We start from the raw sequence: 27,147 nt of genomic DNA, 5'->3' as shown, positions 1-27,147 counted from the left end.
CAAAATGAAATTTGCTCATGCTTTTGTTCGTGGCAATACAAGTGAAATCAGATTTTCAAGTCCATATTTTTATAGATAAGGGAATAGACCACGTGGAATTACGGTCGGATCGTGATGGTGATCCGGCCACAATTGATTACAATATTTTTTTGGGTTCACCGTCCCCTTCCAAATTATAATTTATGTAGGGACGGGTGGCCCGAGGCCACCTCAAAGCTGCCAGTGGTGGACAAATAAATCTAGGAAGAGGTCGTAATTAATTGTGATTAGATCACCGCCACATGATCCGATCGTAATTTCATATGATCCATTCTCTGTTCCGCAAAAATATGGACAAGTAGATCCCCTATAAGGCCACCCTGCGTTGAGAGGATTTTGATGGCGACGGAATCGCCTTCGACTTCGAGATCCCACCCCGCGTCATCGTCCCAATTCTCTTATCCGGGAACCTCCTATTTCCCATTGCTCGACCACATCAGGAATACCCAGAAATCAAACGGTCCAAATCATCACATTACGATAGGGTATGTTATTGAATAATCTTTGTGTCATAGTCAAGTTACCAACTTGGGCATGGAATATGATAAATTTACTGCCCACTTCAAGTCAGCATCGTGGCGGACGGGAATCAGATGATTATGGAGAGTCAATCCATTGTCCGAACCACAAGAATCAGTATAAAACTGTAGTAGTGGAGAGTAAACGGAAGAAGGTGGTGAGGGCCTAGTGGGATTGAAGATGAAAGAGTTAAAGTTGGGTCGTGAAGGATGACTGGGAGACCAAAATTTTCGCCATTAGAACGACCCAATTTCTACACTTTACTGGGTAGAAATCACAACTTGCCTGGATTAACATGTGAATTCTATCAGCAGATATCCGGAGAGAAAGTGAACGATCAGCTACCCAGTAAACTGACCCTCCAGTGCAGTGGCTGTCATTTTCATTACCAGTCATTAGTCTTTAGCCAAAAGCATCATCATGTAATTTACACAAACTCAAAGTCCATCATCTCCATTCTCAATCCATCTATTTATAGTAAGGAATCAAAGTAATTAACTAAATGCCTCTCACAATGAATTTTAAAGACAAAGGTGGATGAGTCTACCTTGACCTTTATATGAATAATTCAGATACCATAACCAAACTCTCTGCATAATCAGCAATGCAAATAAGTGACAGAATTGAAATTTGCTGTCAATTCTAGAATTGCAAATGGTCCTTGCTGCAACAAGAACTGGTAGTGAACTCGATGTCATATCCTGCATTGCTGACTGCTAGCAGCATGGAGTTGGCACAGAAGAAGGAATTCTCACATTCTGGTCTTTATAGTACTTGCCTAACTTTTCTGTTGCATCAAATGGATAACTGCATCTTCTTCATGAGGTAATGCAGAGCTAAAGCATTGACAAGCATCTGACTCAAATAGCAGACGCTTCATTCATTAACAATGTAAAGAAATATGAATAAACCAATGCATGCATAAGTAGGTACACTATGTATGCATTAGTGCAGACGTGAAATAACAAATTAAGATATATGTTTACTTGGTGCCTCTGGAGTTCTGTTTCTTCTTTGAAAGCAAAAAAAGACTTTATAGTATACAGATTTCAAAATAATGATACGTGTGTGATTCTTCATAGATTAAAAATGAAAGTTCGAACCTAAATAAAGTAGCTCTCAGCTAATGAAGATCGTGGACTTTTAAGGTTCGCCAGCTAATCTGTTAGTAGGCCAACTTATCTGTCAAATTTTCTAGTGTACAAGCAAATTATTGATTATTGTGACTTGTCCTTGAGAACTGTAGTTTAAAGCTGGGTAAGATAACGAGGTTTATCAAGAACTTCCTTTAGTATATTCTCCTCTCTCTTTTTCTTGTCATATTTCTCATCATCCATCATAAACAATGAATTCCTTTTAGTATCTAACATATTAGTGGAGAGTAGTGTTGGTATAGATATTTTGTCAACTCCAATCTTGAAACAAATTGTAGGTCTGTTACAAGGGAGGATACTGATCCTGTTTCGGAATCTGAGTCAGATGAAGGTCTAGTGCACGAGGGGGGGAGGGGGGGACTGAGACACTTTTCTCGTATATTCTTTCGAAAAGGGACTCCCATGTGGTACTGACAGGCGACGACGCTGGAGCCAATGGTACCTGAGCTCTGCGCACCCTCAGACGAACACACGGGTGTTAGAGGCTGAAAACCAAGGAAAAAGTCTCCGGAGTAGGCCTTCTGACGCTCAAGTCAAGTACTTTTTTTCCCAGAAGAATAGTGTACGAAGCAAAAAGGAAGACAAGTGCGAATGTGCGAGAGAGCGTACCTGCGTAAGAGAGAGGGCCTCCCTTTTTATATGATAGTGCATACCTTCTGGAGCCTGACTGATGTCAGAGAATGTCAGGCGGCAGGACTTGTCAGGTGATGGAAGACACGTGACATCCTCCTATAGACTGAAGGAAGATTTCATTCGTAGGTGATGGCAGACCGTTGGAATATTCCCTGACACTTGGCAGTTATTCTCTGACGGACGGTTACGATTTCCTGACCTTGTTGTCCTGTAGTTCTTTCTGCCCTGATCAAGAAGGAATAGAACAACCTTGGATGATCAGTCGAGTATAACACCTGGCCTAGACCTTGAGAGGCCGAGGCCTTAAAGAGGTAGTCCAAGCAGTGGGCGGGAGTTAGATGACCGAGAGCTTTAGCTTATTGAGAGCACCGGACTTAAGTACCGTCAGGCCGTGAGAGTCTAACCCGTCAAATCCTGGTCAGGTGTCATCCAACTGTGTACCCAGGTGTCTCAGATCTGGAGTCCCGATCTATTGGAACCCGACCGGGAATCAAGTTGTTGACCTCGTTCCATACCTATTGGCTGCTTTGTTCCTCTGGACTTATGACTATTACGTCTCCTTGACTTCTGACTGCTACGTTCCCTTGACTTCTGACTGTCACGTCTCCTTGACTTCTGAATGCCCACTTTTATCGGACCCCATCATTATGCACCGTATCTCCCCCCAAGTCTAGTTGAAGGAGACTCAAGTCCAACTGACTAGACTCAGGTTCTAGTTTTACTTGTTCCGTCCTTCCGTTATTAAATGCTACATCTTTTCCCAATTCCTCGGACATGCAACCTAATTAATTACCCAATCATCCTTGAGAGAAGAGCCCCATAAATGCCTTAAAACTGCCTCTTCCCACCTTCCTCTTTAAAAGGGTTGAGTCCCCCCATATCATTGTAGCTTTCTCGCTGACTTCTTCTGACCATGGAATCCACCCCTAATTTTGATGAGGTGTCCTCTTTACGCCAGCAACTAGCCCACATGACTCAGCTACTCACCCACAAGGACACAGCTTTAGTCGAGATGATACAAAATAGAGATCTTCAGTCTTCCCTCCGCTAAGATATTGAGGAACTCTGGTTAGTCGCCAAGTCTCGGACCTGAGCTAAAGTAGCGTTGAAGTAGAAAGCTTATGTGGATTTGGAGAGACAGGCTCAATTCTTGATCTATCTAAAAGAGAAACATGCTGCCTCCATAGCCCTTCTTCAAGAAGAAAACCGGCTCAAAGATGAAACTACTGCCCAGTAGCGTCGCATTGGTCAATTTACCAAGGTTGAGCTGGTTCAGGCGCGATCCAACTCGGGGCAAGCAAATCATACGGAATACCTTTGCTCAATGTGCCGACCGGCTACTAACTCTGTCGCGGACTTCTGATTACTTAGATACCCTTGGTTGTGCAATGAGATTTTGAAAGGTGTTGCCTATACTTCATTAAATAAATGCAAATCTAGTTAAACTTCGGTCTCTGTTTCTTTTCCCCCTTTTTCCTGGCATGATTTTTGTTGGCTGATAACTTGCCCGGGACTTAAGAGTACAAAAGGCTGACCCATGAGTTATGAAACGTGGTAGTGTGATGCGAGGGCGAGAGTTCAAAGCCTTGCTCGAGGGCTCATTGGTCGTGAGAGCAAGCTCACTTATAACTCGCACTAAGGCGAGAGTCTGGAACCCCGACCGGGAGGTCGTTGGTCGGGAGAGCAAGCTCACTTATAACTCACACTGGGACGAGATTCTGGAACTCCAATCGAGAGGTCGTTGGTCGTGAGAGCAAGATCACTTATAACTCGCACTGGGGCGAGAGTCTGGAATTTTGACGGAGATGTTATTGGTTGTGAGAGCAAGCTCACTTATAACTCACACTAGGGTGAGAGTCTGGAGCCGTGAGAGCATGCTCACTTATAACTTGCATTGGGACGAGAGTCTGGAGGCGTGAGAGCATGCTCACTTATAACTCGCACTGGGACGAGAGTTTGGAATCCCGACCGGGAACGGATCTGGATTCCTGACCAGGAATGGATCTGGAGACCGACTAGGAATGGGTATGGAGACCTTACTCGGAGTGGGTCTGGAGGTCTGACCAGGAATGGGTCTGGAGACCTGACCAGGAGTGGGTCTAGAGGTCTGACCAGGAGTGGGTCTAGAGGTCTGACTAGGAAGAGATCTGCAGACCTGCCCAGGAGCGGATCTGGAAGTCTGAACAAGAAGAGATCTAGATACCTACCTAGGGATGAGTCTGGAGGTCTGACTAGGAGTGGGTCTGGAGGTCTGACCAGGAGTGGGTCTGGAGGTCTAACCAGGAAGAGATCTAGATACTTGCCAGGAGCCGATCTGGAGGTTTGACCAGGAAGAGATCTGGAGACCTGCCCAGGAATGGGTCTGGAGGTCTGACCAGAAAGAGATTCAGACGATCAACCCCTGTGCCTCACGGGGATCACGCTTAAGGACTTAACTTAATGCACCTGCAACCACGAGGTGTAATACATAAGGCTTTAGTCAAATTTAAATCTCACCATGATTTGGAGGAGGCATGAAGGCGCCAAATTTGAAGCGTCCCTTCCCGCCGCCTTCTTCTTCGTGTCCCGAGGCAGCCACATGGAATTTTTAGTCTCTGAGGCTTAGTCTTCGCAAGGTAAGGTACTCCTATTTGCATATCCCCTTCCATGATTTTCCTGTCACTTCCATAATAAATGCTCTTTCCTTGGGAGATGGCACGTGCCCCACTAACTTAACTCGTCATAATGTGTGACACACACTTTTTGCATGCAACCCCAAATAGCTTCTGCTTCTCTATCTGACGGCTAACATGTGATATGTCGTTTCAGTTGTCTAGCTCGCCTTTTGATGTTTCCTAATGGTTTTGGTTTAAAAACCCTAAAGGTTGTCCGTCGTTGTTTCTCATCGCTCCAACTTCCTCCAGGTTTCCTTCTTCCTCTTTCTTTTCTTACTCGCCTCCCGCTTTATCCCTTTGAGATATTTGAATATCTTCTTCACTGCTTTCTAGTATCTTGATCTTGTATTTGACTGAAAACAACTAACTAAGCCAACAACATAGTTTATATCAAGACGTGTACACAATATAGTGCACGTTAACTACCAATGACATTGACATATGATTTTTTTTCTTCGTTTTGGCTATTTTTTTAGAAGTCTTGGGATACATACTTTTGCTTAGAGCAACACCTCTCACTGTAGGTATTTGTTCAATGTTACAATCTAATATGTTGAAGTGTTGTAGCATCTTAGTGATATAAACTTTTTGAGATGAACTCAAAAGCCTTTTTGCTCGATCTCTAATTATTTTTACTCCTAAGATGTACTCAGCTTTTCATATATCTATTATATCAAATTGTGATGAAAGTTATAATTTGACTTCTATCACAAATTTTATGTCACTCCCAACTATTAGTAAATTATCAACATATAATGATAAAAAGATAAACTTTTCTTTTTTTCTTATGTAAATACAATGATCCTCATTGATTATTTTGAAACCATAAGATAAAATGACTTCATTAAATCTTATGTTATATTATCTTGACTCTTGCTTTAGCCTATATATAGATTTTTTTATTGGTACAATCATGCCCCAAGGAAGAAATTTTGATGGTTGATAATTATTTAAGTTTAGGCTAATACATTGGATCTTATATGAGTTCAAGTTTGTAGAACCAAGAAAGTTGAGGGTTGGATTCCAGCAAGAGAAGTCCTTGCATGTCGAAAAAATGGATATAAGACAAGAGAAGTCCAAGGGAGTCAGGGGACTAGATCTTTGGCACAGAAAAAACTCTTGTAGGTCAGAAGATCGGATACAGGGCCAGGGAGGTCGAGAACCAGAATCTTAACGAGGCAATTGATAATCAACGCAAGCAAGTGTGCTAATCGATTAAGAAAAATACCTAATCGATTAAGAATGTGTTAAGCGATTGAGTCAATCGCTTAACAAGCATTCTGTTTCAAACAGAAGGTTTCCTAATCGATTGGTGTAATCGATTAGGACGCTGTAACTTGTAAGTGATTGGATCAATTGCTTAGGTGTCTTTTGCTTCGAACAGAATATTTATGTTTGAAGCTTAAGCGATTAGCTCAGTTGATTACGGGACATTCTACTTGAAATAAAATAATCCCTAATTGACTGAGCTAATCAATTACCCTAAATCTTAATCGATTAGGGTAGGCAATTTAGGGGAGTCATGTAAATGAAACACGTGCCAAATTGACTACTCTAATCGATTAACGATGGGTAATCGAGTAAGGTCATTTCTTAATCGATTAAGACTCACAAAACGACAGGAAAAATGTCTCTTTCTCTAAAGATTTAAAAAGACTCGAAGAGCCTATTTTGAACACTATTTCATTGCGCCCTAGAGTTCTCAATTCTCCATTGCTCACAGTGCTCAAGTTTAAGCATTCAAGCTCTCCCTAGTACTACAATCTCAAGCCACTCAAAGAAGAAGAAGGTGTACTTAAAACCCTAATCTATTTTCTTCTTCTTCCTTGTGAGGTATTCTTGTTGAGAGAGGGTTGTGGATTATTGTGTAAGGTTTTTCCACCTTCGATGTTGATCCGAGAAGGAGAAGTTTCATAGTGAAAAGTATGACCATAGTGTGAATCCTTGGATTAGTCATCTCAAGAAGGTAGATACCAAGTAAATACAAGGTGTTAGCATTGCCTTCAAATTTCTACTACGCAAAATCAAGTCAATCAAGAAATCGAAGTGAGTCATTTACCTCTCCTCCCCCTCTAGCTCAACCGGTCCTAAAAAATGGTATCAGAGTTTGTGGCTTTTGAGGATTAATCTCCAAGCAAGCATAAGCTTAAAGCTACAAGATGCCATTGAAAGAGGAACGAACTTGATGATAAGGGAGTGGTTGTAAGAAACAAAGTTAAATTAGTTGCTAGAGCCTTCAGTCAAGTAGAAGAGTTAGATTATGACGAAACTTATACACCCGTAACTAGATTTGAGTCTATTAGGGTGATGTTGATTTTTTCCGCTCATAAGGGATCTAAATTGTACCAAATAAATGTAAAATCAGTATTTTTAAATGATGCCATAAATGAAGAGGTATATATTAAGCAACTTCTAGCGTTTGAAAATTTAAAGTGTCCAAACCATATATATAAATTCAACAAGATTTTATATGAACTAAAATAAATTCCCTAGACTTGGTATGAATGATTACCAACGTTTCTAGAAACTTAACATTTTCTTTATTTTTTTTTATTTGCAATTTTTTACAACCGTAACAATGATGTACTATGATTAAAATTTTAATATAAATTATATGAAATTTATATCATATAAAATTTTGATACTATATGACTTATTTTATACCAAATTCTTTTGATATGGTACACCAGTATACTATACCAATTCACCTTGTGAATCTTTTCATTACATTCTATCAACGGAAAATGAGAAAAGTTAAATCAGTATTTTTGAAATGTTCGGTCTTGGAGGCGGAGGCTGACGGTATTTCTTATCCCGTTTGTTTTTTTTAAAAAATAAAATCTATTACGTTAGAGTGCAGTTATTTGTATTTTTCTCTCTGATTTTTTTATTTACACTTTTTTAACAATTAATAAGGATGGTCTCGTGCGATATTACAATTTTAGTATAAATAATATAAAATTTCAGTATATTACAATTTTAAATTTTTTAATATGATATATGATACGGTGCATGAGGAGAGGGTCGTGCGGTTGACGTGGTCCAAAGTCAAACCCATGAGATGATCAGAAGTCCAACCCCTGTGAAAGTCAGAAATCAAGCTTATGTGATCGCGGACAAAGTTTCCATTGATAGAGCAGTCAAAGGTCAAGAACACAGTTGGGCGAGAGCCAACCTTGAGGGCAATTAAGGACCGGGTAAAACAGGCCAGGTACAGTTGCGGACCAGGCCCACAGGCCAAGTACAGTTACGGACCGAGCCCACAGGCCAGGTACAGTTGCAGACCGGGCCCACAGACCAAGTAAAGTGGTGGACCGAGCCCACAGACCAGGTAGAGTTGCGGAAGAAAGCTTTTGACGTAGCATAGACCGGGCGCACAGGTCGGGACGAACAAACCTTGGATAACAGAAGACAGAAGCAGGTCGGCATACAAACCAAGCGTACAGGTCGGGATCGACCAACCAAGGATACAGGTCGGACTTCTAACCTTGGGGCACAGGACGTAACGTGCAGGTCGGGATTGGGTCAACCAAGGAAACAGGTCGGACTTCTAACCTTGGGGCACAGGACGTAACGTGCAGGTCGGGATTGGGTCAACCAAGGATACAAGTCGTACTTCTAACCTTGGGGCACAGGACGTAACGTGCTGGTCAGGATTGGACCAACCAAGGATACAGGTCGGACTTCTAACCTTGGGTCACAGGACGTAATGTGTAGGTCGGGATTGGGCCAACCAAGGATACAGGTCGGACTTCTAACCTTGGGGCACATGACGTAACGTGCAGATCGGGATTGGGCCAACCAAGGATACAGGTTGGACTTCTAACCTTGGGGCATAGGACGAAACGTGCAGGTCAGGATTGGGCCAACCAAGGATACAGGTCGGGCTTCTAGCTTTGTAGCACAGGACATGACATACAGGTCAGGATTTGGCCAACCAAGGATACAGGTCGGACCGGGCCCACAGACCAGGTAAAGTCGCGGAAGGAAAGACCTTTGGAATAGCACAGACGTAACGTACAGGTCGGGATTTGGCCGACCAAGGATGCTAGTCGGACTTCTAGCCTTGGGGCACAGGACGTAACGTACAGGTCGAGATTGGACCAACCAAGGATACAGGTCGGGCTTTTAGCCTTACAGCACAGGGTACATGAACAAGGATACAGGTCGGACTTCTAACCTTGAGCACAGGACGTAACGTACAGGTCGAGATTGGACCAACCAAGAATACAGGTCGGACTTTTAGCCTTACAACACAGGGTACATGAACAAGGATAGAGGTCGGGCTTCTAGCCCTGCGACATAAGCATACCGTACAGGTCAGGATTGGCTAACCAACGATACAGGTCGGGGCTTTTAGCCTTACAACACAGGGTACATAGACAGGGATATAGGTCGGGCTTCTAGCCCTGCGGCACAAGCATAGCGTACAAGTCGGGATCAACAAACACCAAGAGCCAGGGCAGGGATAACAAGAGGAGGAGGCCGGTGCTACGCGACAAGCAGTCCAAGAAATCGTAACCACCTGTCAGAAAATAATCACTGTCTGTCAGAGAATATGCTAATGGTCGGGTATTTACAGCACTTTGATTCCTCTCTAGGCATATAAGAAGACGCCACATGTCACCCATCGCCAAACAAAGCCTGACAGCCGACATTCCCTGACACCTGCCAGACCCCAGAAACATCCATTGTAGTATAAAAATGGATGCTTTGTCCCTTACGCAGGTACGCTCACTCGTCATTTCTTACTCGTCTTTACTTTTCGTCCTTTCTATGTGCTTCTGGGGAAAAAGTACCTGATTTGAGCGTCGGAGGGCCTGACCCGGGGACTTTTCCCCTGGTTTCTGATCTCTAACGACTCGTGGGCTCGTCTGAGTATGCGCAGAGCCCTAGTGTCATCATCCTGGTCATCACCCTTCGTCATCCGCCCGTGGGAACCCTTCCGGAGATTGCCAGATAGATCGGACGCAACAACGACTTTCCGTCAACCTCCAGTACATCGAGGTCCACCTTCATCCGACTCAACTTCCGGACGGAATCAATATATATGATATATAAATATAAGAGTCGGTATGTCATATGAATCATCCTATGACTGTGAATCTTTTCACTACTTGAAAATAAGAAGAGTTATATCAGTATTTCTTTTCAAGACTACTTAAGTGTTGGCGAATGACTATTTCGAGGAGGCGGATATATTTTTATTATTAACAACTAAGTCCTTGTAATTAATACAGTACAAATTATGTAACGCGTATCTAATAAGTACATACATAACCTTACAATTTTATAATAAAACTCTTTATTAAATATTTAGAAATGTTCAAGTCATCATGAGGTTGAACTCGCGGAAGTCCAGCTCCCCGTCTCCGTCAAGGTCGTACGCCTGGATCATCGCCTCGCACTCTGCCACCGACCGGTCTTCCCCCAGGCGGCTGAGCGTCCTCTGGAGCCCCGCGACATCGATCCTCCCAGACCCTTTCACCGATTCGAACGCCCCAAATGCCCTCCTCATCTCCTCCTCCTCTTCCGCCCCCTCCACCATCATCCTCGCGAAGTCACCGAAGTCCAGCTTCCCGTCTCCATCCATGTCCAGCTCCGCCACTGCCCCTGCTGCCTCCTCCTCCCCCATAGCCTCCCCGATTGACACAAAGAACTCCAGCAGCTCCGCTGCCGAAATCTTCCCATCCCCATCCCGGTCGAAGTGCTGGAACACCTCCAGCAGCTCCTGAACGCGGTCCCTCTGTCGACCTCCGGAAGAGGACGACGTCCATGAGGACCTTGTTGTCGGGGAGGGCTCAGCAGTGTCTACCTGAAGGCAGCACCAGAAGTTGATCGTTTTCTTCCTTTTCGACATGTTTGCATGGGCCATGCAAGCTTCAAATGAATCCCAAGGAAACCTAAATTTATAGGGTGAGTACATGGAGTTAGGTGAAGCAAAAGTTTAAATTGAATAAATTGTTCGAATCGATTGAATTTAAAATTTTGATTAGATTATTTTAAAAATATGAATTTTAAAAAATGATTTATTTGATTTCGATTAATCCGATTAGGTTCGAATCATTTTGATTAGGTTTTAGTGGAGTGATGTCGATTTAATAATAATTATTCTTAATTAAAATTTAAAAATAATCAAATAATAAAAATTATAGTGAATATAAAAGGGATTAATGGAGTGAGAGTGGAATGAGAATTGCAAAAGGAAGGTTCGAGGGAGTTTCCTTGCAGGGGATTTGGTAGGTCTTGTGTCACTTGATTGTCATTATCTAATTGATTAGTGCAGTTCTAGTTTTATAGCCGCGTAATTAAATACCAAATTTATGTACATTATTGTATGTTTTTGTTAGGGCTGATGGATTGAGGATGGAGACCATTTTATATATTTGCTCACGTAAACCTAAAAGATTAGGTTAAGTGGATGTCATATAACTGAGTTGATAATATTAATTTATTAATGTGGTGCTTTTCGGGTTGTGTAATTTGAATAGACAATATAGTAAGAGATATTAACAGAACTCTTATAGATCGTAATGTAAAACATAAATTAAAAAAAAATTATAATTAATATATTTTAATTCTAATTTTATAAAGAAGGAAATAAATTTTTTATCCGAAAAAATATATAACTGAACCATCTTAACTCAAAATAAGATATGGATCATGACAAATCCTTTCTTATAAATACCAAGAATTTTAAAATTATCTTAAATATCATAAAAAAATAATTATCAAAAAATAGTAAAAAGATTTTTAAAATTAAAAATTGACGGTTATGATTTTATCAGTAACAAGTAGGAACGGAGCCAAAGGGGGGGCGATGGCGGCGGCCGCCTCTCCCTTCAATTTTTAAATATAAAAAGTGTATAAGGTATAGAAATAGGGGGTAAAAGAGAGGTGAATGAGAGACAATGACATGATTGTTTCTCTTCAACATAAATACATACATTTTGCTTCCTCGATATAAAATTCCTAGCTCCATCCTTAGTAACAAACGTAGATTTTCAAATTTTATACATATGACCACCGATAAAACCTTATTTCGAGCTCTAAATAAAAAATTATATCTTTTGAATGATCATATTGGGCTTCATTAACATGCATCAATATCTCTTTGATCGATTAGTGGATAAAATCAATTTTCTTTAGATTTATTTAGATGGAAGTTGTAAAAGGAATGAGTCTTTGTAGATCCTCTACTATATACACGTGATTGAAAATATGAAATAATAAAGGTTAATAATAAGTTATAATTGTCGTAAAATAATATATGTATGTAGATGTCCATGAAATCTCAATATTCCGTAAACTCCCTCATTGCTACATAATTCATATCTCTTATAACCTCCTAATTTATGTAAATACATAAGCATGGGAGTTTCAAGATGATTATATACTTATAAATACCTATGTATGCATTCTTCTCATGTGAGAGTAAGAGATGAGAGAGAGAAAAAGGTTAATAATATTATCTTTTTCATATGCAATTACTTATACAATTTCACAACACTATATTTTTATTTTGTTTTTAATTTCAGCTATATATATATATATATATATATATATATATGTACATATATTTTTTTTCTTCATCAAAATTATTCACATGCCTAATTAACTATGGTTAAATTTATAGTTCTTGTTACTTTATTAGTTATTGTCCAATTAACTATTAGTTAGTTACTTATTTACGTGACTTGCAGCATTTCAAAAATATTTTACAGTTATATTTTATAAAATCAGCTTTTGATTATATCATGTTTTATCATTTATTAATAAATATATATGATAATAATTATTAATGATTTAATTTTCTTTGTATTAGATTTTCACAATGTCCCATCTTTCAAAGTTAAAGTTTGTGGCTCTTGATATTTCTGGAAAAAATTATTTATCATGGATTTTGGATGCAGAGATTCATTTAAAAAAAAAATGATGCTATGGGTCTTGGAGATACCATAAAGGATGGATTTTTGTACGCAAGTGAAATGAGAAAAATGAAATCATAAGATATAAAGCTCATTAGTGGCACAAGGTTTTTCTCAAAACTCTTGTATTGATTATGAAGAAACATATTCCCCTATAGTGCATGCAATCACATTTTCATATCTTCTTTGTATGACAACACAAAAAAAATTTGAAATGCATGTGTTTGATGAATGTAGTAATAGCTTATTTGTATGGAAAACTTGATATTGATATTTATATGAAAAATCTCTGAAGGACTCATGATGCTAGAAGCATCAAGTTTAAATTTTAAATATATTTATTCCATTAAATTACAAAGATCTGTGTATGGATTGATGCAATCTGGATGTACGTGGTATAAACATCTAAGTGACTATATGATGCAACATAAATATCAAAATGATTCAATATGTCCATGTGTTTTTATAAAAAAGTATGGATCAAAATTTATTATTGTTTCTGTATATGTTAATAATTTGAATATCATTGGAAGTCCTGAAGAACTTATATATACAGTTGATATCTTGAAAAGAGAATTCGAGATGAAAGATATAGGGAAAAGAAAGTTTGTATTGGATTGCAAATTGAATAATTTGCAGATGGAATTTTTATCCATCAATCAGCTTATACACTAAAGGTTCTAAAATGATTTTATATGGATAAAGCTCATCCATTAAGTTCCTCGATGGTTGTTCTATCTCTTGATGTGAACAAAGATCCTTTTCAACCTAGTGAAAATGGCGAAGAGTTGCTTGGTCCTGAAGCACCGTATTTAAGTTCAATTGATGTATTAATGTATCTTGCTAATAATGCAAGACTAGATATAACATTTGTTGTAAATTTATTAAGCAAGATATAATTCTTTTCCAGCACATAGATATTGGAATGAAATTAAACATATATTTAGCTATCTTTAAGGTACCATCGATTTGGGCTTGTTTTATTCTAGCATGTCTATTTCAAAATTAATTGGTTATGCAGATGCAAGATATTTATTTGATCCACATAAAGGTCGATCTCGACTGGTTATTTATTTACATATGGTGGAACAACTATACTTTGGCAATCTACCAAACAAACCATAACTACTACATCATCGAATCATTCAGAAATACTTGCAATACATAAAGCAAGTCAGTAATGTGTTTGGTTGAGATCAATGATTCAGCATATTAAGAAAAATATGGTTTAGCTGCTAACAAGAAAATTCCAACAATATTATATGAAGACAACGTAGCATGTACAACAAAATTAAATGACGGGTACATCAAAGGGGATAGAATTAAACATATTTCGCTAAAAATCTTCTTCACTCATGATCTACAAAATAATGACGATATAAAAGTTCAACATATTCTTTCTAGCGATAACTTGGTAGATTTATTCACCAAAGCATTACCTACAACAACATTTGAGCGAAATTAGTACATGGTATTGGAATGTGGTGGTTCAGAGATCTCAAATGATATTTCAAACAGGAGGAGCAAAGTCTCACTATACCATATTATGTTGTTCAGTAAATTTATAGTGATACGGTTACGGAATGACGTACTCTTTTTCATCATTAGATTTTTTTCCATCGGATTTTCCTAATGAAGTGGATTCCTTAATTATGGATATCAAGGGGAAGTGTTATAAAATAATATATGTATCATGTATGTAAATGTCCATGAACCTCTTCATTGCTTCATAATCTATCATCTCTTATAATCTCCTAATTTATGTAAACACATGAGCATGAGAGTTTCAAGATAGTTATATACCTATAAATATCCATGTATATATTCTTCTTAGACGAAAGTAAACGAAAGAGAAAAGATTAATAATATTTTATTTTTATATACAATTGCTTATATAATTTAACAATAATAATTTATTATTTGAATTCTTCTGTATTTAGAGTGTGTGTTTTTTAACACTAGGAATCCTCTTGAGTCTTGAGGATAATTTTCCTTTTTCAGTAAGACATAGATCATTACAATAAATTCAAAAACATCCTGACTAATTGTATATATTATAAATATTCATGCATTTTGTCATTTAGGGGAAAGACAGTCTACCATCTTATAAATGTTTTATTTCCTTTATTATTTTATAAAATTATTAAATTTAGCATTTTAACTCCCTCTTGAATAACTAACGCAAAGGATACCAACTTTTTTAAAAAAAAAAACGAAAGGATTTGGTTTGAAAATAAGTAAATTTACAAATAAATAATCAGTGGACGGCTATTTGCTTGCTTTTTAAAATAAAAAAATAAAATCGTACACTATTTATTTCAAATAAATTTAATGGATACAAAAAGTTTATGTTCTTAATTCTAAAAAATAGAAGTTTAAATTCTACAAGTTCATTTATTTTATTGGATAATGATTCAAAATTTTCAAAAGACAATTAAATTTAGAGCAAATCATTTAATATATAGCCTACGCATTGCACGTTAATGGGCGATCCTACGTGGTCCGAGCACCCGAGAGCTCTTCCAAATGTCCCAACTCTCACCAAGTGAATCGAGACATCCGGAAATACGTTCGGATACTCGGATATGTGAGAGTTACTCATGAAGTTACAGGATGAGAGTATGCATGACATAAATATATGCTACGGACAAAGTGCTACGGACTTCATCCATGACAATAATCGAGACATTTGAAATAAATCTAGGCCCCTCGATTCATAGGGTAGTTTTTTTTTTTTATTTATTTTTTTAACTCTCAAGTAAATTTTATCTTTAGAGTTTAGGGATTAGATTAGAGTTTTCAAGCTAAAAAAAAATTTTTAAAAAAATTTAAGTGCTCACGGGGTATATATTTAGAGTGCTTAATATCATTTTTTATTACTTTTGATTTTCTTTTTACTCCAGAGTTAAGTTAATTAGATTCTACCTTTAGGGCGCGTTTAGTTCGGGGTTATCCTTGATAATCTTGCTTATCCATCAAAGATTATCAACGAAAGCCTTGTTTGGTTTAGGTAATCGATGATTCCCGAGTAATGTTCTATGCCCGACACGTCAGCAAAAGGGACATGCAACTCGGAATCGGAAAACCTCAAAAAACTGAGGTTTTTCTTGATTCCGGAGTTAACCAAAATTTTTTACCCAAAATACACTCAAATAAGAGAAAAATGTAATAAAAAAAGAAAAATATAAAGAAAAATAAAAAATTTTAAAAATAAAATTTAAAGATTTTAAAAATTGTAAAAAATACATAAAAAAATTTAAAAATAGAAAAAACATTAAAAAAAATTTAAAAATAATAAACAAATGGAAAAAACATAAAAAATAAAAAAAATGCAATTTTTTTTAAAAAAAATGTAAAAAATAATAAAAAACATAAAAAATTTTATAAAATATATATAAAATAAAAAATAGAAAAAATAGAAAAAATATAAAAAACATTAAAAAATAATAATAGAAAAAATTAAAAAAATAATTAAAAAAATTAAAAAGGTAATAAAATTTAAAAAAAATAAAAATGAAAACAAATAGAAAAATAAAAAAAACATAAAAAATAAAAAAACTTTAAAAATATGAAAACAAATAAAAAAAATAAAAAATACCTAAAAATAAAGAAAAACATGAAAAAGGAAAAATAAAAAAAATTGTAGAGTTTAAATAATATATATATATATATATATATATATATATAGAGTATTGATATTGTGCGCGACGCGCACAGTCGCGCACTGTGCGCGTCGCGCACAATATCAGTGTTTTTTTATTTTTTTTAATTTTTTTTAGTTTTTTGAATTTAAAAAATTCAACATTTCCTTATTTAAAATTTAATATATAGATATATCCCCTAAACATATTACAATATTCAATAAATACTTAAATTAATTTTATTTTAATTTTTTTTTTAAACCAAACACTATAACCTAATTAGAAAGCCTAAACCCTATAGGTAAAATCTTTAAAAAAAATAACTTTAACACTATACCCAAAGCCTGAACCCTATAAATAAAATCGTAAAGAAATTTTTTAATTTAAAAATAAAAAAAATAAAAAAAAACACTGATATTGTGTGCGACGCGCACAGTCGCGCACTGTGCGCGTCGCGCACTGTGCGCGTCGCGCACTGTGCGCGTCACGCACAGTATCAATACTATATATATATATAGTTGGTTTTGTAACTAAGGGTAATATAGTAAAATATTAAACTAGGTTATTTATTAAAACTTTCAAACAAACAAGTTTTTATTGTATTACCTAGGTTGAACCAAACAACATTGGTTATGTTTTATTCCCCTTAACCTTGGTTATGTGATTACTTGGTAATTACATAACCAAGGTTATACATGATAACTTGAACCAAACACACCCTTAGGGTTTAGACGTTGAGTTATAGTGTTAAAGCTAAAAAATAATTTAAAATAAAAAAAAATTAGATGCTCACAGAGTATAATATCTATATTTAGGGGATTTAATGAAAAATTGATTTTAAAAAAATAAAAAATGAATTGAGGCACCTGAATCATCCAAGCGCCTCAATCACTATGGCTCGGACGGTCACATAGCACACCATCTATAGCATATCTCACACACACTCTCTCTCTCTATAAAGGAGCGTTACCTGTTCACTCTAGCTATCTTGGGCGATTATATATATATATATATATATATATATATATATATATATATATATATATAATCTCTTTATTAACTAATTTTTGTGAAGCCCAAAATGAAATTACATTAATGGTATTTTTTTTCTTTTTACACTAAAAATAATTTTAAGACTTATTAGTAATTTTCTCATGTTGTTTTTTATATAAAAAAAATACGCACTTTCATTATTTTCTTTATTCTCACATCTTAGAATTGGTAACACCGCGAGTAGAGAAATTTCTATAAAAATCTTGGATCGGACGTTAGAAAGTATATATACCTTTCTCGACCCTTTCGCTAAGATCAAGTGTAGCAAAGCGAAGTCAATTTCTGAATAAGGGATCTTCATCATTTATGCTTTATATATATATATATAGGCTAAGTGACGCTTTGTATACGACCGTGAGCGAAATCTAGCGTGGGTTATCTGGCGTGATTAAAATTTAATTTTTTTAGTCTTTCTCATCTGTATATAATAATTTTTCTCTCTACTTTTTAAATTAAAATGAAATTTTATCTTCTCTCTCATATTAAAATAAAAATTTTCCATCCATTGCTTTCACTCGATTTTTAGATGATTGATTTTGACTCTAAAGCTATCCGTTGATGGATCTTGCATTTCTCTTCATTATTAAAATTTTAATGAAATAAACGATGAAAACTTTCTCACTGTGGAAACTTTTCCTTAATTTTACTTTCCGCTCTCTCTAGTAAATAGATCATAAGGAGACATATTTGTTTTTTTAGTTTACACTAGATATCCACCGATTAATCCTGAGGTAACCGATCAAAGAGGCATAAATCAATTACACCTTATCTCAGAGGTCATATTAAAAATGATAAATTTTAAAAGGGTAAAATGATATATATATTTTTTTCTTTTATCGTTAAATAATAATAAGTTACCTTGTGGGTGTAGCCGAGCTGTATTCAAGCAGGGATTGCCACAAGTAAGGCATGGTTTGATTCTTAGTAGGTGTAAATATTGTTTTGGGTTGTCTCATGCTCCTTGTCTTGGAAGACCGCTCGGCTAAGGCTGAATAAATCTTTATAATTTATCCCTTTCTAGAGGGTGTGGACTCGTAATATAAAGATTGCTCAGGTGATGATTTCATATTTTGCCACCGGTTAAATAATCATAGCCTATATATTGATGGATCACAGGTCTGAAATGGCCCAATTTAAGAGTAATGGAACGACCCAATTAATTGGAGGGGGCTCACGTCACGTGGAGCGAGAATTTCTTGTGGATCAATAGCACTGTAGCTTTTAACGCGGCGTTGCAAGTTCTCACGTTAAAATTAATGACTTGAACGCGTTCAAGTTGCATGGGGTGGGCCAGGGCAAATGTGTAAACTTTTTTTTTTTTTAATAACGGTTAGTTTTAAATGTAACGGGTTTTTAATAAAAAAAAATTTGTTAAATAATGACTTTTTTTAATAATGGCTTTTTTAAATGTAAAATTTTAAATTAAAAATTAAATAACGGCTAGTTATTTAACGGTTATTTTTTAACGGCTAGTTCGAAATTTCATCTATAAATAAGCATCAATATGCACACATATTTTCATTCCAACTCACTACTCTTTCAATTATACTCTTTAAATTCTCTCCCATCTATTTTTTCAAATTCCTATCATCTTGTTTTCTATCCGAAATGGATGAAAATAATAGGACATTTTTTACAAATTTCTTGAATTCTACAAACAACTCGCAAGAATATTCATCTTCCCCAAATCCACAAATTCCACCAAATTATCAATACTCACATCCATTTTCCAATATGTCATTTCCTCCACAAAATCTTCAAAATTTCCAAGGTTTTGGAAATTTTATGAATTATCTGAATTATGCCCCTTGAGGCATGAGTCATCCATATTTCACACCGTCGGTTGTTCATGGATATGGTACCCTGCACACAATTGGTATGTCTTTCACTCCTTTGATGTTGAATGAACCCGCAACTCCGACTTTTGTTCCAGAAACTCAACTTTCCGACCGTGAATCCCCAATTGAGGTGGTTAATTTAGAAAAGGCGGTTTCAAATGCTGAGGGTACAAGAAAGCGTTCAAGTTGGACAAAGGTTGAAGACGAAGTCTTAGCGAGAAGTTTTGTCACTATCAGTGATGATCCAATAATCGACAATGATTAAAAGGCGGATGCTTTTTGGGGACGAGTTGCAAGCTACTACAATAAGAATCTTCCCCTATGTTCAAACACCAGAAGTGCAAATGTTATACGGTCACATTGACACAATACAATCCAAAAGAAGGTATTTCGATTCAACGCAAATTATAATAGTATTTATAGTTCATATCGAAATGGTCACAGTGATGAAGATATATTGAGGTTTGCGTACGAAAAATATCTATCCGAAAACAATGGTGTTGCATTCAATCTCGAACATGTGTGGAGAATTGTCAAAGACCGTCCAATGTTTACTCCACAGTCCGCTGATCACTTTATGGCGACAAAGAAGACGAGGACCTCAGAGTCGGGAGCAAGCAACACCTCCTCCAACCAAGATGTGAGTATAGACCTAGATTATGAAGATACTCGTCCAATGGGGCAAAAGACAGCAAAAAGAAAGGGAAAAGACTAAGTAAAATCGACCATGGAGGATCTGAGAGTAAACTATAATAATATTATCACAAAGTTCACTGAGTATACAAGCGTGAAGAAGTCCGAAGTCGATTTGAAACAAAAACAACTCGAAGTAGAGGAGATTAAGGCAAAAGCTGCATTGTCCAAATCCGAAGCTAAGAATCGTCGTTTGAAGTTGAAGGAGTACGAAATATTGAACAAAGACACCTCGCAGATGACAAAGGAGCAGCTTATCATACATGAATGCCTATGCAAGGATATTATGTCAAGATGGAATATCTAAATTGTTTACTTAACGTTCATTTGTAATTTTAGGTGTTCAGTTGTAATTTCATTTTTCCAATTTTATAATTTTAAGTGTTCAGTTGTAATTTCGTTTTCCCAATTTTATAATTTCGTTTTCCTAACATTGTAATTTCGTTTTCTCATAAATATCTATTTTATTTAATAAATATATTTAAAAATTAATATTATTTTTGAAACATAATAAAATTATATTTTTAAACGTAAGATTATTATTAAAAATAATAATAATAATTTAAATATTTTAAAACATATTTATTTAATATGATATAATGTTAAAATGAGTGAGTGAATAATGAGTATTAATGTTATAAGAGTATGTGACAGTGAATCATATGCCTTTTTTTTGATAAGATGATAAATATTATAATATTATAGGATTGTGGATGCTCTTATTGAATTTTAAAGACCAGTCCACTATTAAAACGAAAATCAATCTTAATCAAAGAATTAAACTAAAAAAATTGAAAAAAAAAAAATGTATCGGAGTCGAATCGATGCCTCGTTCCTTGCCGTCCGCCTCCAATCCCAACCCTTCTCCTACGCCGCCGACCGACGACCGAAGAAGAAGGTGTACCATCGCGTCCTCGAGCTTGACAAATATGTTGACCTCCAGAAGAAGCCGGCTCTCCTTCTCCGTCTCTGCTCCATTCTCACCGCCCGCAGGGACCGCTCCATCCTCCTCCGCGACCTCGAGAAGGAGGTTGGCTTCGTCCAGAAGTGGAACTTCCTCTCCCTCATCGAGCGGCACCCATCCGTATTCAAAGTCTCCGGCGGATCTGTCTCCCGCACCCCCATCTCCGTCCGCCTCACCGACAAGGCCGAGAGGGTCTCCGCCCAAGAGGCCTGCGCTAGGGAGATGATGGAGCCCATCGTGGTGAGGAACCTGAGGAAGCTTCTCATGATGTCGATGGATTGCCAGATCCCCTTGGAGAAGATCGAGCTCATCGAGTCCGACCTCGGCCTGCCTCCTGATTTTAAGGCTTGGTTGATTCCCAAGTACCCCGACTTCTTTTCTGTCAGGAAGGTTAACGGGATGGACTACCTTTGCCTGGAGACCTGGGATTCTTCCTTGGCGGTCACTGCTCGTGAGGAAAAAGTGGACCTTGCTAGTGCTCCGATGAAGACCAAGGTAGTTCCTAGAGATGGTAACATCGTCGGGCCGTTTGCTTTCAAATTGAAGTTTGCAGCTGGCTTTCGGGCGAACAAGCATTACCTGGAGGAAATGGTTAAGTGGCAAAAGATGGCGTTTCCTTCACCTTATTTGAACGCAAGGAGTGTCCAGCTTGCCACTCCACAGGCGAGGAAGAGGGCGGTGGCTGTGTTGCATGAATTGCTGAGTTTGACCATGGAAAAGCGTTTGACATCTGATAAATTGGATGCATTCCATAATGAGTATCAGCTGCCTTGCAGACTGTTGCTTTGCTTGGTTAAGAATCATGGAATTTTCTATATCACAAATAAGGGTGCGCATAGCACTGTCTTCCTTAAAGAAGCTTATGATGGATTCAATCTTATTGAAAAATGCCCTCTGTTGCAATTCCGTGATAGGTTTGTGGCACTCATTGGAAGGCCTAGCCCTGATCTGCAAAATGCATTACCAGCTTGATTTGACTGTTGTGAGGGCACATTGCTGTCTTGATGTCTATTATTTATCTGCTGGCTTGATAATATTGGCTTTCCACTCAGCTCAAATCTATCCTTCTTGTCTGGTAGATAACCTCACTAGGACATGTTATTCATGCCGTAGTAGGCTAAATTTTATGAGATGATAAAAAATTAAAATTGAACTGCGTACTAGCATTGATAACCTAGATTCTTGGAACAACTTGTGGTTATATATGGAACTATATACTGTAGTTCTAAGGCTATGAGACTCATACCAATTATATTGCTTATATCATTGGAAATACTGATTCCACAACTCATTTGCATGCATATTTTTTTTGGTCTCATCATTGTCTCAGAGTAGCTTCTGTATGAAAAATATCACTGTATTGTAGAGTGAATGCCACAGTATTTTAGAGTGAATATTGAAATGCTTATGACTTGTTTTTACCAGTAGTACAAATACTCTTGAATCATGGAGTTTAGGAATGAAATATGGATGAGTTTGTCTTCCTTGCGGAGGATGTATAACAAACTAAATGTCTGACACACATTGTTGTTCATGCATTTCCCTACCTCTATCATATTAGAATATCTTGTTAACTAAATCATGACTGTACTTGCACCATCATTGAAAATTGCCTTGATCAAGAACAAATTCATCTTGGAATTAGGACAATTATATACTCTACTGAGGCACATGATTACTTAATCCAAGCATAAGTGAAGCCGGTGTACTTTAAAAAATCATCAAGAAATGGCATTTCGTTGGAACTTGGAAGCAGATGATTTGGTTGGGACAATTATAACGCCACTTGTATTTTTCAGTAGTCCTCTTAGAATCTCTAGCGAAAGATATAAACTCTCGAATATGGTAATTCTACCTCATTCATTTTTTTTCTTTTTCGAATGGATCTAGTGTAGTCACTGTTTGTTTACTAATCAATATAACTTTGCTGGCTACTATGCTAACACTTAGAAGTCAAAACCCAAAGTTCAAAAATTGTATCTTATAGGGATTAAAATTTTTCATCTATATTTAATGCATAAATTGGTAAATATTAGTATATTTTTATTCCAACTTATAGATTTCAGTTTATCATCCAAACCCCATCATTTACTGAAAAATTATCTTTGATATTTATTTCGTCAATTTGAACAAATTGTGGAGATAAAACTGAATGATGAACTTTCTATTCTCATCATAAAGCAACTTGTCCTACTTGGATAGAGAGTGGTACCTTTAGTTCCTTCTCAATTACAATACCAGACTTGAGAGAACATCAACATAAGAAGTTTACACAACCAGTAATGCAAATTCATCTCTATAGTTAGAGTTGGTTGAAACTACTAGTGACAATCTCGCTAGGAAAAAAAAATCATATTCTACAGAAAACACCATTTTTGAGCATCATGAAGAGGGGAAAAAATAGTTACTAAACATGGTTGTGATGTTTAGACTGATTTATGTGCTTTATGTGCGAATATGAAGACTTGTTTTCCAGATATGCCGGCTTTTAAGTTAGGTGAATAATCACGGCAGGAATGAGGCAGCCACGCACTTTGATCACCTAGTTATAGTAGATTTTAACTACCTTTTTAATCCAACGCAACAATTCGTAGTGTGCTCAATGAAGTGAAGCAATTTTACCTTTGTTAACTTGATGATACAGACAACTTTTTTGAAATCTCCTATACTAATATGATTAAGATCTGGATGATCAATCAATATAGATTCATCTCCTTTTACTCCATGGCGGGAACACAATGAAATATATGTATCTAACCATGATCTATGAGATACAATGGCATGAATATTCATGAACTCATTACCATAGGATGTGAAAAGAGTTCTCGTGCAACTTCTTGTTGAACATGTACTCGATCATATGAAATTACATTATATTGGAGCATGAAAGGACCTTTTTCAGTTTATAAGAAGATTATACTCATTGATTCAGCACACATTTATGATCATTTATAATTCCATCTTTTGATGTTGGTTTTGTTTTTCTGCCTCAGCATGAGCATGTAGTGTCGTAAGAAAGGGTAATATATAGATCTGGTTTTTATTGGATGGATGGTATATTTTTATAGTCTGTTATACTATCTATGTCATGATACAACTAAATTTTGTTTACTTGTTGTATATAACGTGATATCTTCAATCTTATTACAGCGCAGACCTCTGCCTGCCATTTCTTCTTCTTGTTTTTTTTCCTTTGAAAAATGCATTCTTTAATTGGTCAGCTTTCTTGGAGATGTAAGTATGAAGCAAATCAAGTTTAAGGCTAAAATCATGACTAAGGTGAAGTCGCTGGTAGCTGGATTAGTATCTTCTTAAACATCGTTATGTCATTTCTTTGATCTAATACAGTTAGATGCAGTTTCTGAATCATTTCAAGTGAAAGATGACTTAATCACATCAGATACTGTATCCTTGTTGATTATAAGTGCATAATTTTTTAAATATAAGTAGCTCCTTAGAAGTGATAAATTGCATTTGATGTGCAAGATGCATGGTATGTGCATCAATTGAGAGTTCAGAACCTAATAGACATAATTTTTTCTTACAATTTTCTTCATTGATATTCCTTGCTATAACCCAAGGATTCACGTCACAATTCTCTAGCAAAAAGTTATTCTATACACAACATCAAAGGCTAGTTGAAATAGTTCTACCAAACCTAACTTTGTCTTGTACTTGTTGTATACAGCATGATGGTTCTTCACAGGTATGATTTCTATTATTACAGTATCAACTGTCAATACCAACACCTAACTTTATGACTCGTGGATGGTCACTATAATGATGAATCCACATATCCAGATCATGAAATCTAGAGCACAACGCTTACCTGTGCTCAAGGCTGTATGCCATCAACTTAAAAGGAAACTAGTAATGGAGATGGGCAAAAATGTGGCCAGCATTTTTTCACTTCACTATGTTGCAGGTAGATGGAATAACATTTCTCCACTATCTGGCCCAGCATTATTTTCCTCGCAGTTCATTAAACTCAAAGCTCAATGATTCAGAGGACAGCATAGTTGGTTATAATCTTTGAAAAATACCTCCATATCATTACCACTGTCTCTAGCAAATACAATAGGGCATCTGGTAGGAGTTTATGCCTAGAAAACTTCTATTATTTTTCTTAGATTGAGCTTGTCTAGGATAACGTATAACTATGTAAATCTGACTTCATGATTGCTGATGTTTTTTGCAGAATAATTGTGGCCCTTTTGATTTGAAACATGATGCCTACACAAGGACAAGATGATGCAATATGGCATGAGAAAAGAAACTAGGAGAGAGTAAGTGGAGTAGAACAAGGACAAAAGGTGCAGGTAATGGAGGATAACAAGGAGAAAAGGGTGCTTTTCCTTTTGGCAACGATTTGAAACTGGATACAGGATCAATCTGTGGAACCGATCGATTTCGTGCCCCTCTAGATAATTGGCGTCCAATCTGTAGCTTTCAAGAACTGTGACTTCAGCACTACGTTGAACTCGAAGTGAGCAGTAATTGTACTATGTTGCGGATCTATAGATCTGTCTACGCTGCCCTTTGGTGTTCAGTTTTCTACCCACCTCTACTTTAATTTGCTTCCTTTATGACAGTGGGCAATGATCATGAGGAACTTGGAGGTGTAGGGACAACTACATGTTGCTTTAAATTAACAAAGCAGAGCACTTCTCTGATAGTCTGTGTAGCTGTGGAAACTGGCACTGAAGCAGACGAACGATCAAAATCTGGAAGAGCAGTGCTGCAATACAAGTATTTATATGATAACAATCGACGACAGGTAAAGAAAGTATTATAATTATGCTGATGTTTTTCCTTCAATTTTGTTTAATGTTATTTGCAGAATGGCATAGGTCAATAAGGTCGGCCACAACATTATGCATCTCTCATGGAGTTCGATCTCTTGATCACCAACGTATCTACTTCCACATTCAGCAACAGATCATGCACGGATTCGATCATCTCCTCCTCCTCCAAGTAATTAATTCTGTAGCATCGCATTGACTGAAGCTTTCTTGAATCGATGATCCATTTTCGGCTCAAAGTTGGCTTTTTTATTTATGTGGAAGGGAGAGAAGGTGAGCGTGGAGCGGCGGAATCTGTTCCTGAGGCGAATCCTCGTGGTGGCGCGGCTGTTGAAGGCGGAGGAGGACGAGATTGGGAAGAAGAAGTGTCTGAGCCGGGCGTTGGAGGAGCGCGTCCATCACCTTCGCGCGGAGGCCCAGACGTGGCGAGATGTGACGCTGAGCCTCGAAGCCGTCGCGGGCGTGCTCCGTTGCGACCTCCACCGCGGAATCGCGGCCGCCGCCGTCGACGATACGGAGTCGGCCTGTTGCCGCGGCGATGACGAGGCCGAGGCGGCGAGCAGGACAATGCGAAAGAGCGCGTGTCGATCGTGCTGCGAGGCAGAGCCATCGGTGGTGCTGCTGCCGTGCCGGCATCTCTGCGTGTGCGCGGCGTGCGCGCCGGCGACCTTGCAGCAGCAGCAAGAGAGCGAGTGTCCTCGTGAACATGCCTCGTTAATATTTTACAATTTGAAATAGATTTCTGGTTTATTTAACCTTTTTCTTGGATGTAAAATATGATAAATAATTCCGAATGATAGGATTTTGTTTATTCCGAACGTTTTTTCTTAGCTCCCTTCGCCTTCTCTTGCATCCTTCCCTCGAAGTATTCATCGCCTTAATAAAACCACGAGAAGATTAGATTTTGGTTGCAATTAAATATTACATAAGAATTGTATTTTTTGGAGAGATATAGTACCACATTGTTATTAAGTGGGCTGAGACACGGCATCGCAGGCAACATTAATATGTTACTAAGAGGGTTCAAATTCGTCCTCTTGGGGTGATGCGATAATTAAAGCATGGGGTGTTGTCACATGAAGTCTTGGAATCGAAACTTGACGTGATCGAGTATAACCTCTCTCATATCTTGACGGAGATACTAAGGACGAGTGAATTATCTTTTACCATGTAAGAGAGTTAAAACTCGATACCTCAATTAATAAATGTCTCCGCACTTGACAAAGGCA

General features: G+C 37.1%; 2 protein-coding genes across 5 annotated transcripts; one reads left to right on the top strand and one right to left on the bottom strand.

Annotated features, from left to right (window-relative positions):
- Nucleotides 1–10,196: 10,196 nt before the first annotated feature.
- LOC121967993 (putative calcium-binding protein CML19) lies at nucleotides 10,197–10,866 on the bottom strand. The gene has a single exon (XM_042518521.1). The coding sequence runs from the start codon at nucleotides 10,857–10,859 to the stop codon at nucleotides 10,326–10,328; it is 534 nt and encodes a 177-aa protein (XP_042374455.1). The 5' UTR covers nucleotides 10,860–10,866; the 3' UTR covers nucleotides 10,197–10,325.
- A 10,071-nt stretch (nucleotides 10,867–20,937) lies between these two features.
- On the top strand, nucleotides 20,938–26,736 carry LOC122055394 (protein WHAT'S THIS FACTOR 1 homolog, chloroplastic). Of its 4 annotated transcripts, XM_042616818.1 has the most exons (4): nucleotides 20,938–25,205; nucleotides 25,315–25,893; nucleotides 25,957–26,090; nucleotides 26,183–26,736. In XM_042616818.1, the coding sequence occupies exon 1, from the start codon at nucleotides 20,958–20,960 to the stop codon at nucleotides 22,086–22,088; it is 1,131 nt and encodes a 376-aa protein (XP_042472752.1). In that variant the 5' UTR covers nucleotides 20,938–20,957; the 3' UTR covers nucleotides 22,089–25,205; nucleotides 25,315–25,893; nucleotides 25,957–26,090; nucleotides 26,183–26,736. The 4 variants fall into 4 exon arrangements, with proteins under 4 accessions (XP_042472752.1, XP_042472751.1, XP_042472749.1 ...); XM_042616817.1 differs by lacking the exons at nucleotides 25,957–26,090; nucleotides 26,183–26,736 and having other exon boundaries at nucleotides 20,938–21,945; nucleotides 22,031–25,041; nucleotides 25,315–25,384; XM_042616815.1 differs by lacking the exons at nucleotides 25,957–26,090; nucleotides 26,183–26,736 and having other exon boundaries at nucleotides 20,938–21,945; nucleotides 22,031–25,205; nucleotides 25,315–25,384.
- Nucleotides 26,737–27,147: the final 411 nt, after the last annotated feature.

Source organism: Zingiber officinale, chromosome 3B (assembly GCF_018446385.1).
Source record: "Zingiber officinale cultivar Zhangliang chromosome 3B, Zo_v1.1, whole genome shotgun sequence".
In the NCBI taxonomy this organism is placed as follows: domain Eukaryota; kingdom Viridiplantae; phylum Streptophyta; class Magnoliopsida; order Zingiberales; family Zingiberaceae; genus Zingiber; species Zingiber officinale.
Note: the sequence above shows the minus strand (reverse complement) of the source record. Positions and strands in the feature narration are given on the sequence as shown.

Bases quoted from the DNA above. Each gene is read 5' to 3' on its own strand.
- LOC121967993 (XM_042518521.1), bottom strand. From the start codon at position 10,859: ATGTCGAAAAGGAAGAAAACGATCAACTTCTGGTGCTGCCTTCAGGTA.
- LOC122055394 (XM_042616817.1), top strand. From the start codon at position 20,958: ATGTATCGGAGTCGAATCGATGCCTCGTTCCTTGCCGTCCGCCTCCAA. The intron at 21,946-22,030 runs GTGCGCATAGCA...ATTCCGTGATAG, and splicing joins TTTCTATATCACAAATAAGG to GTTTGTGGCACTCATTGGAA.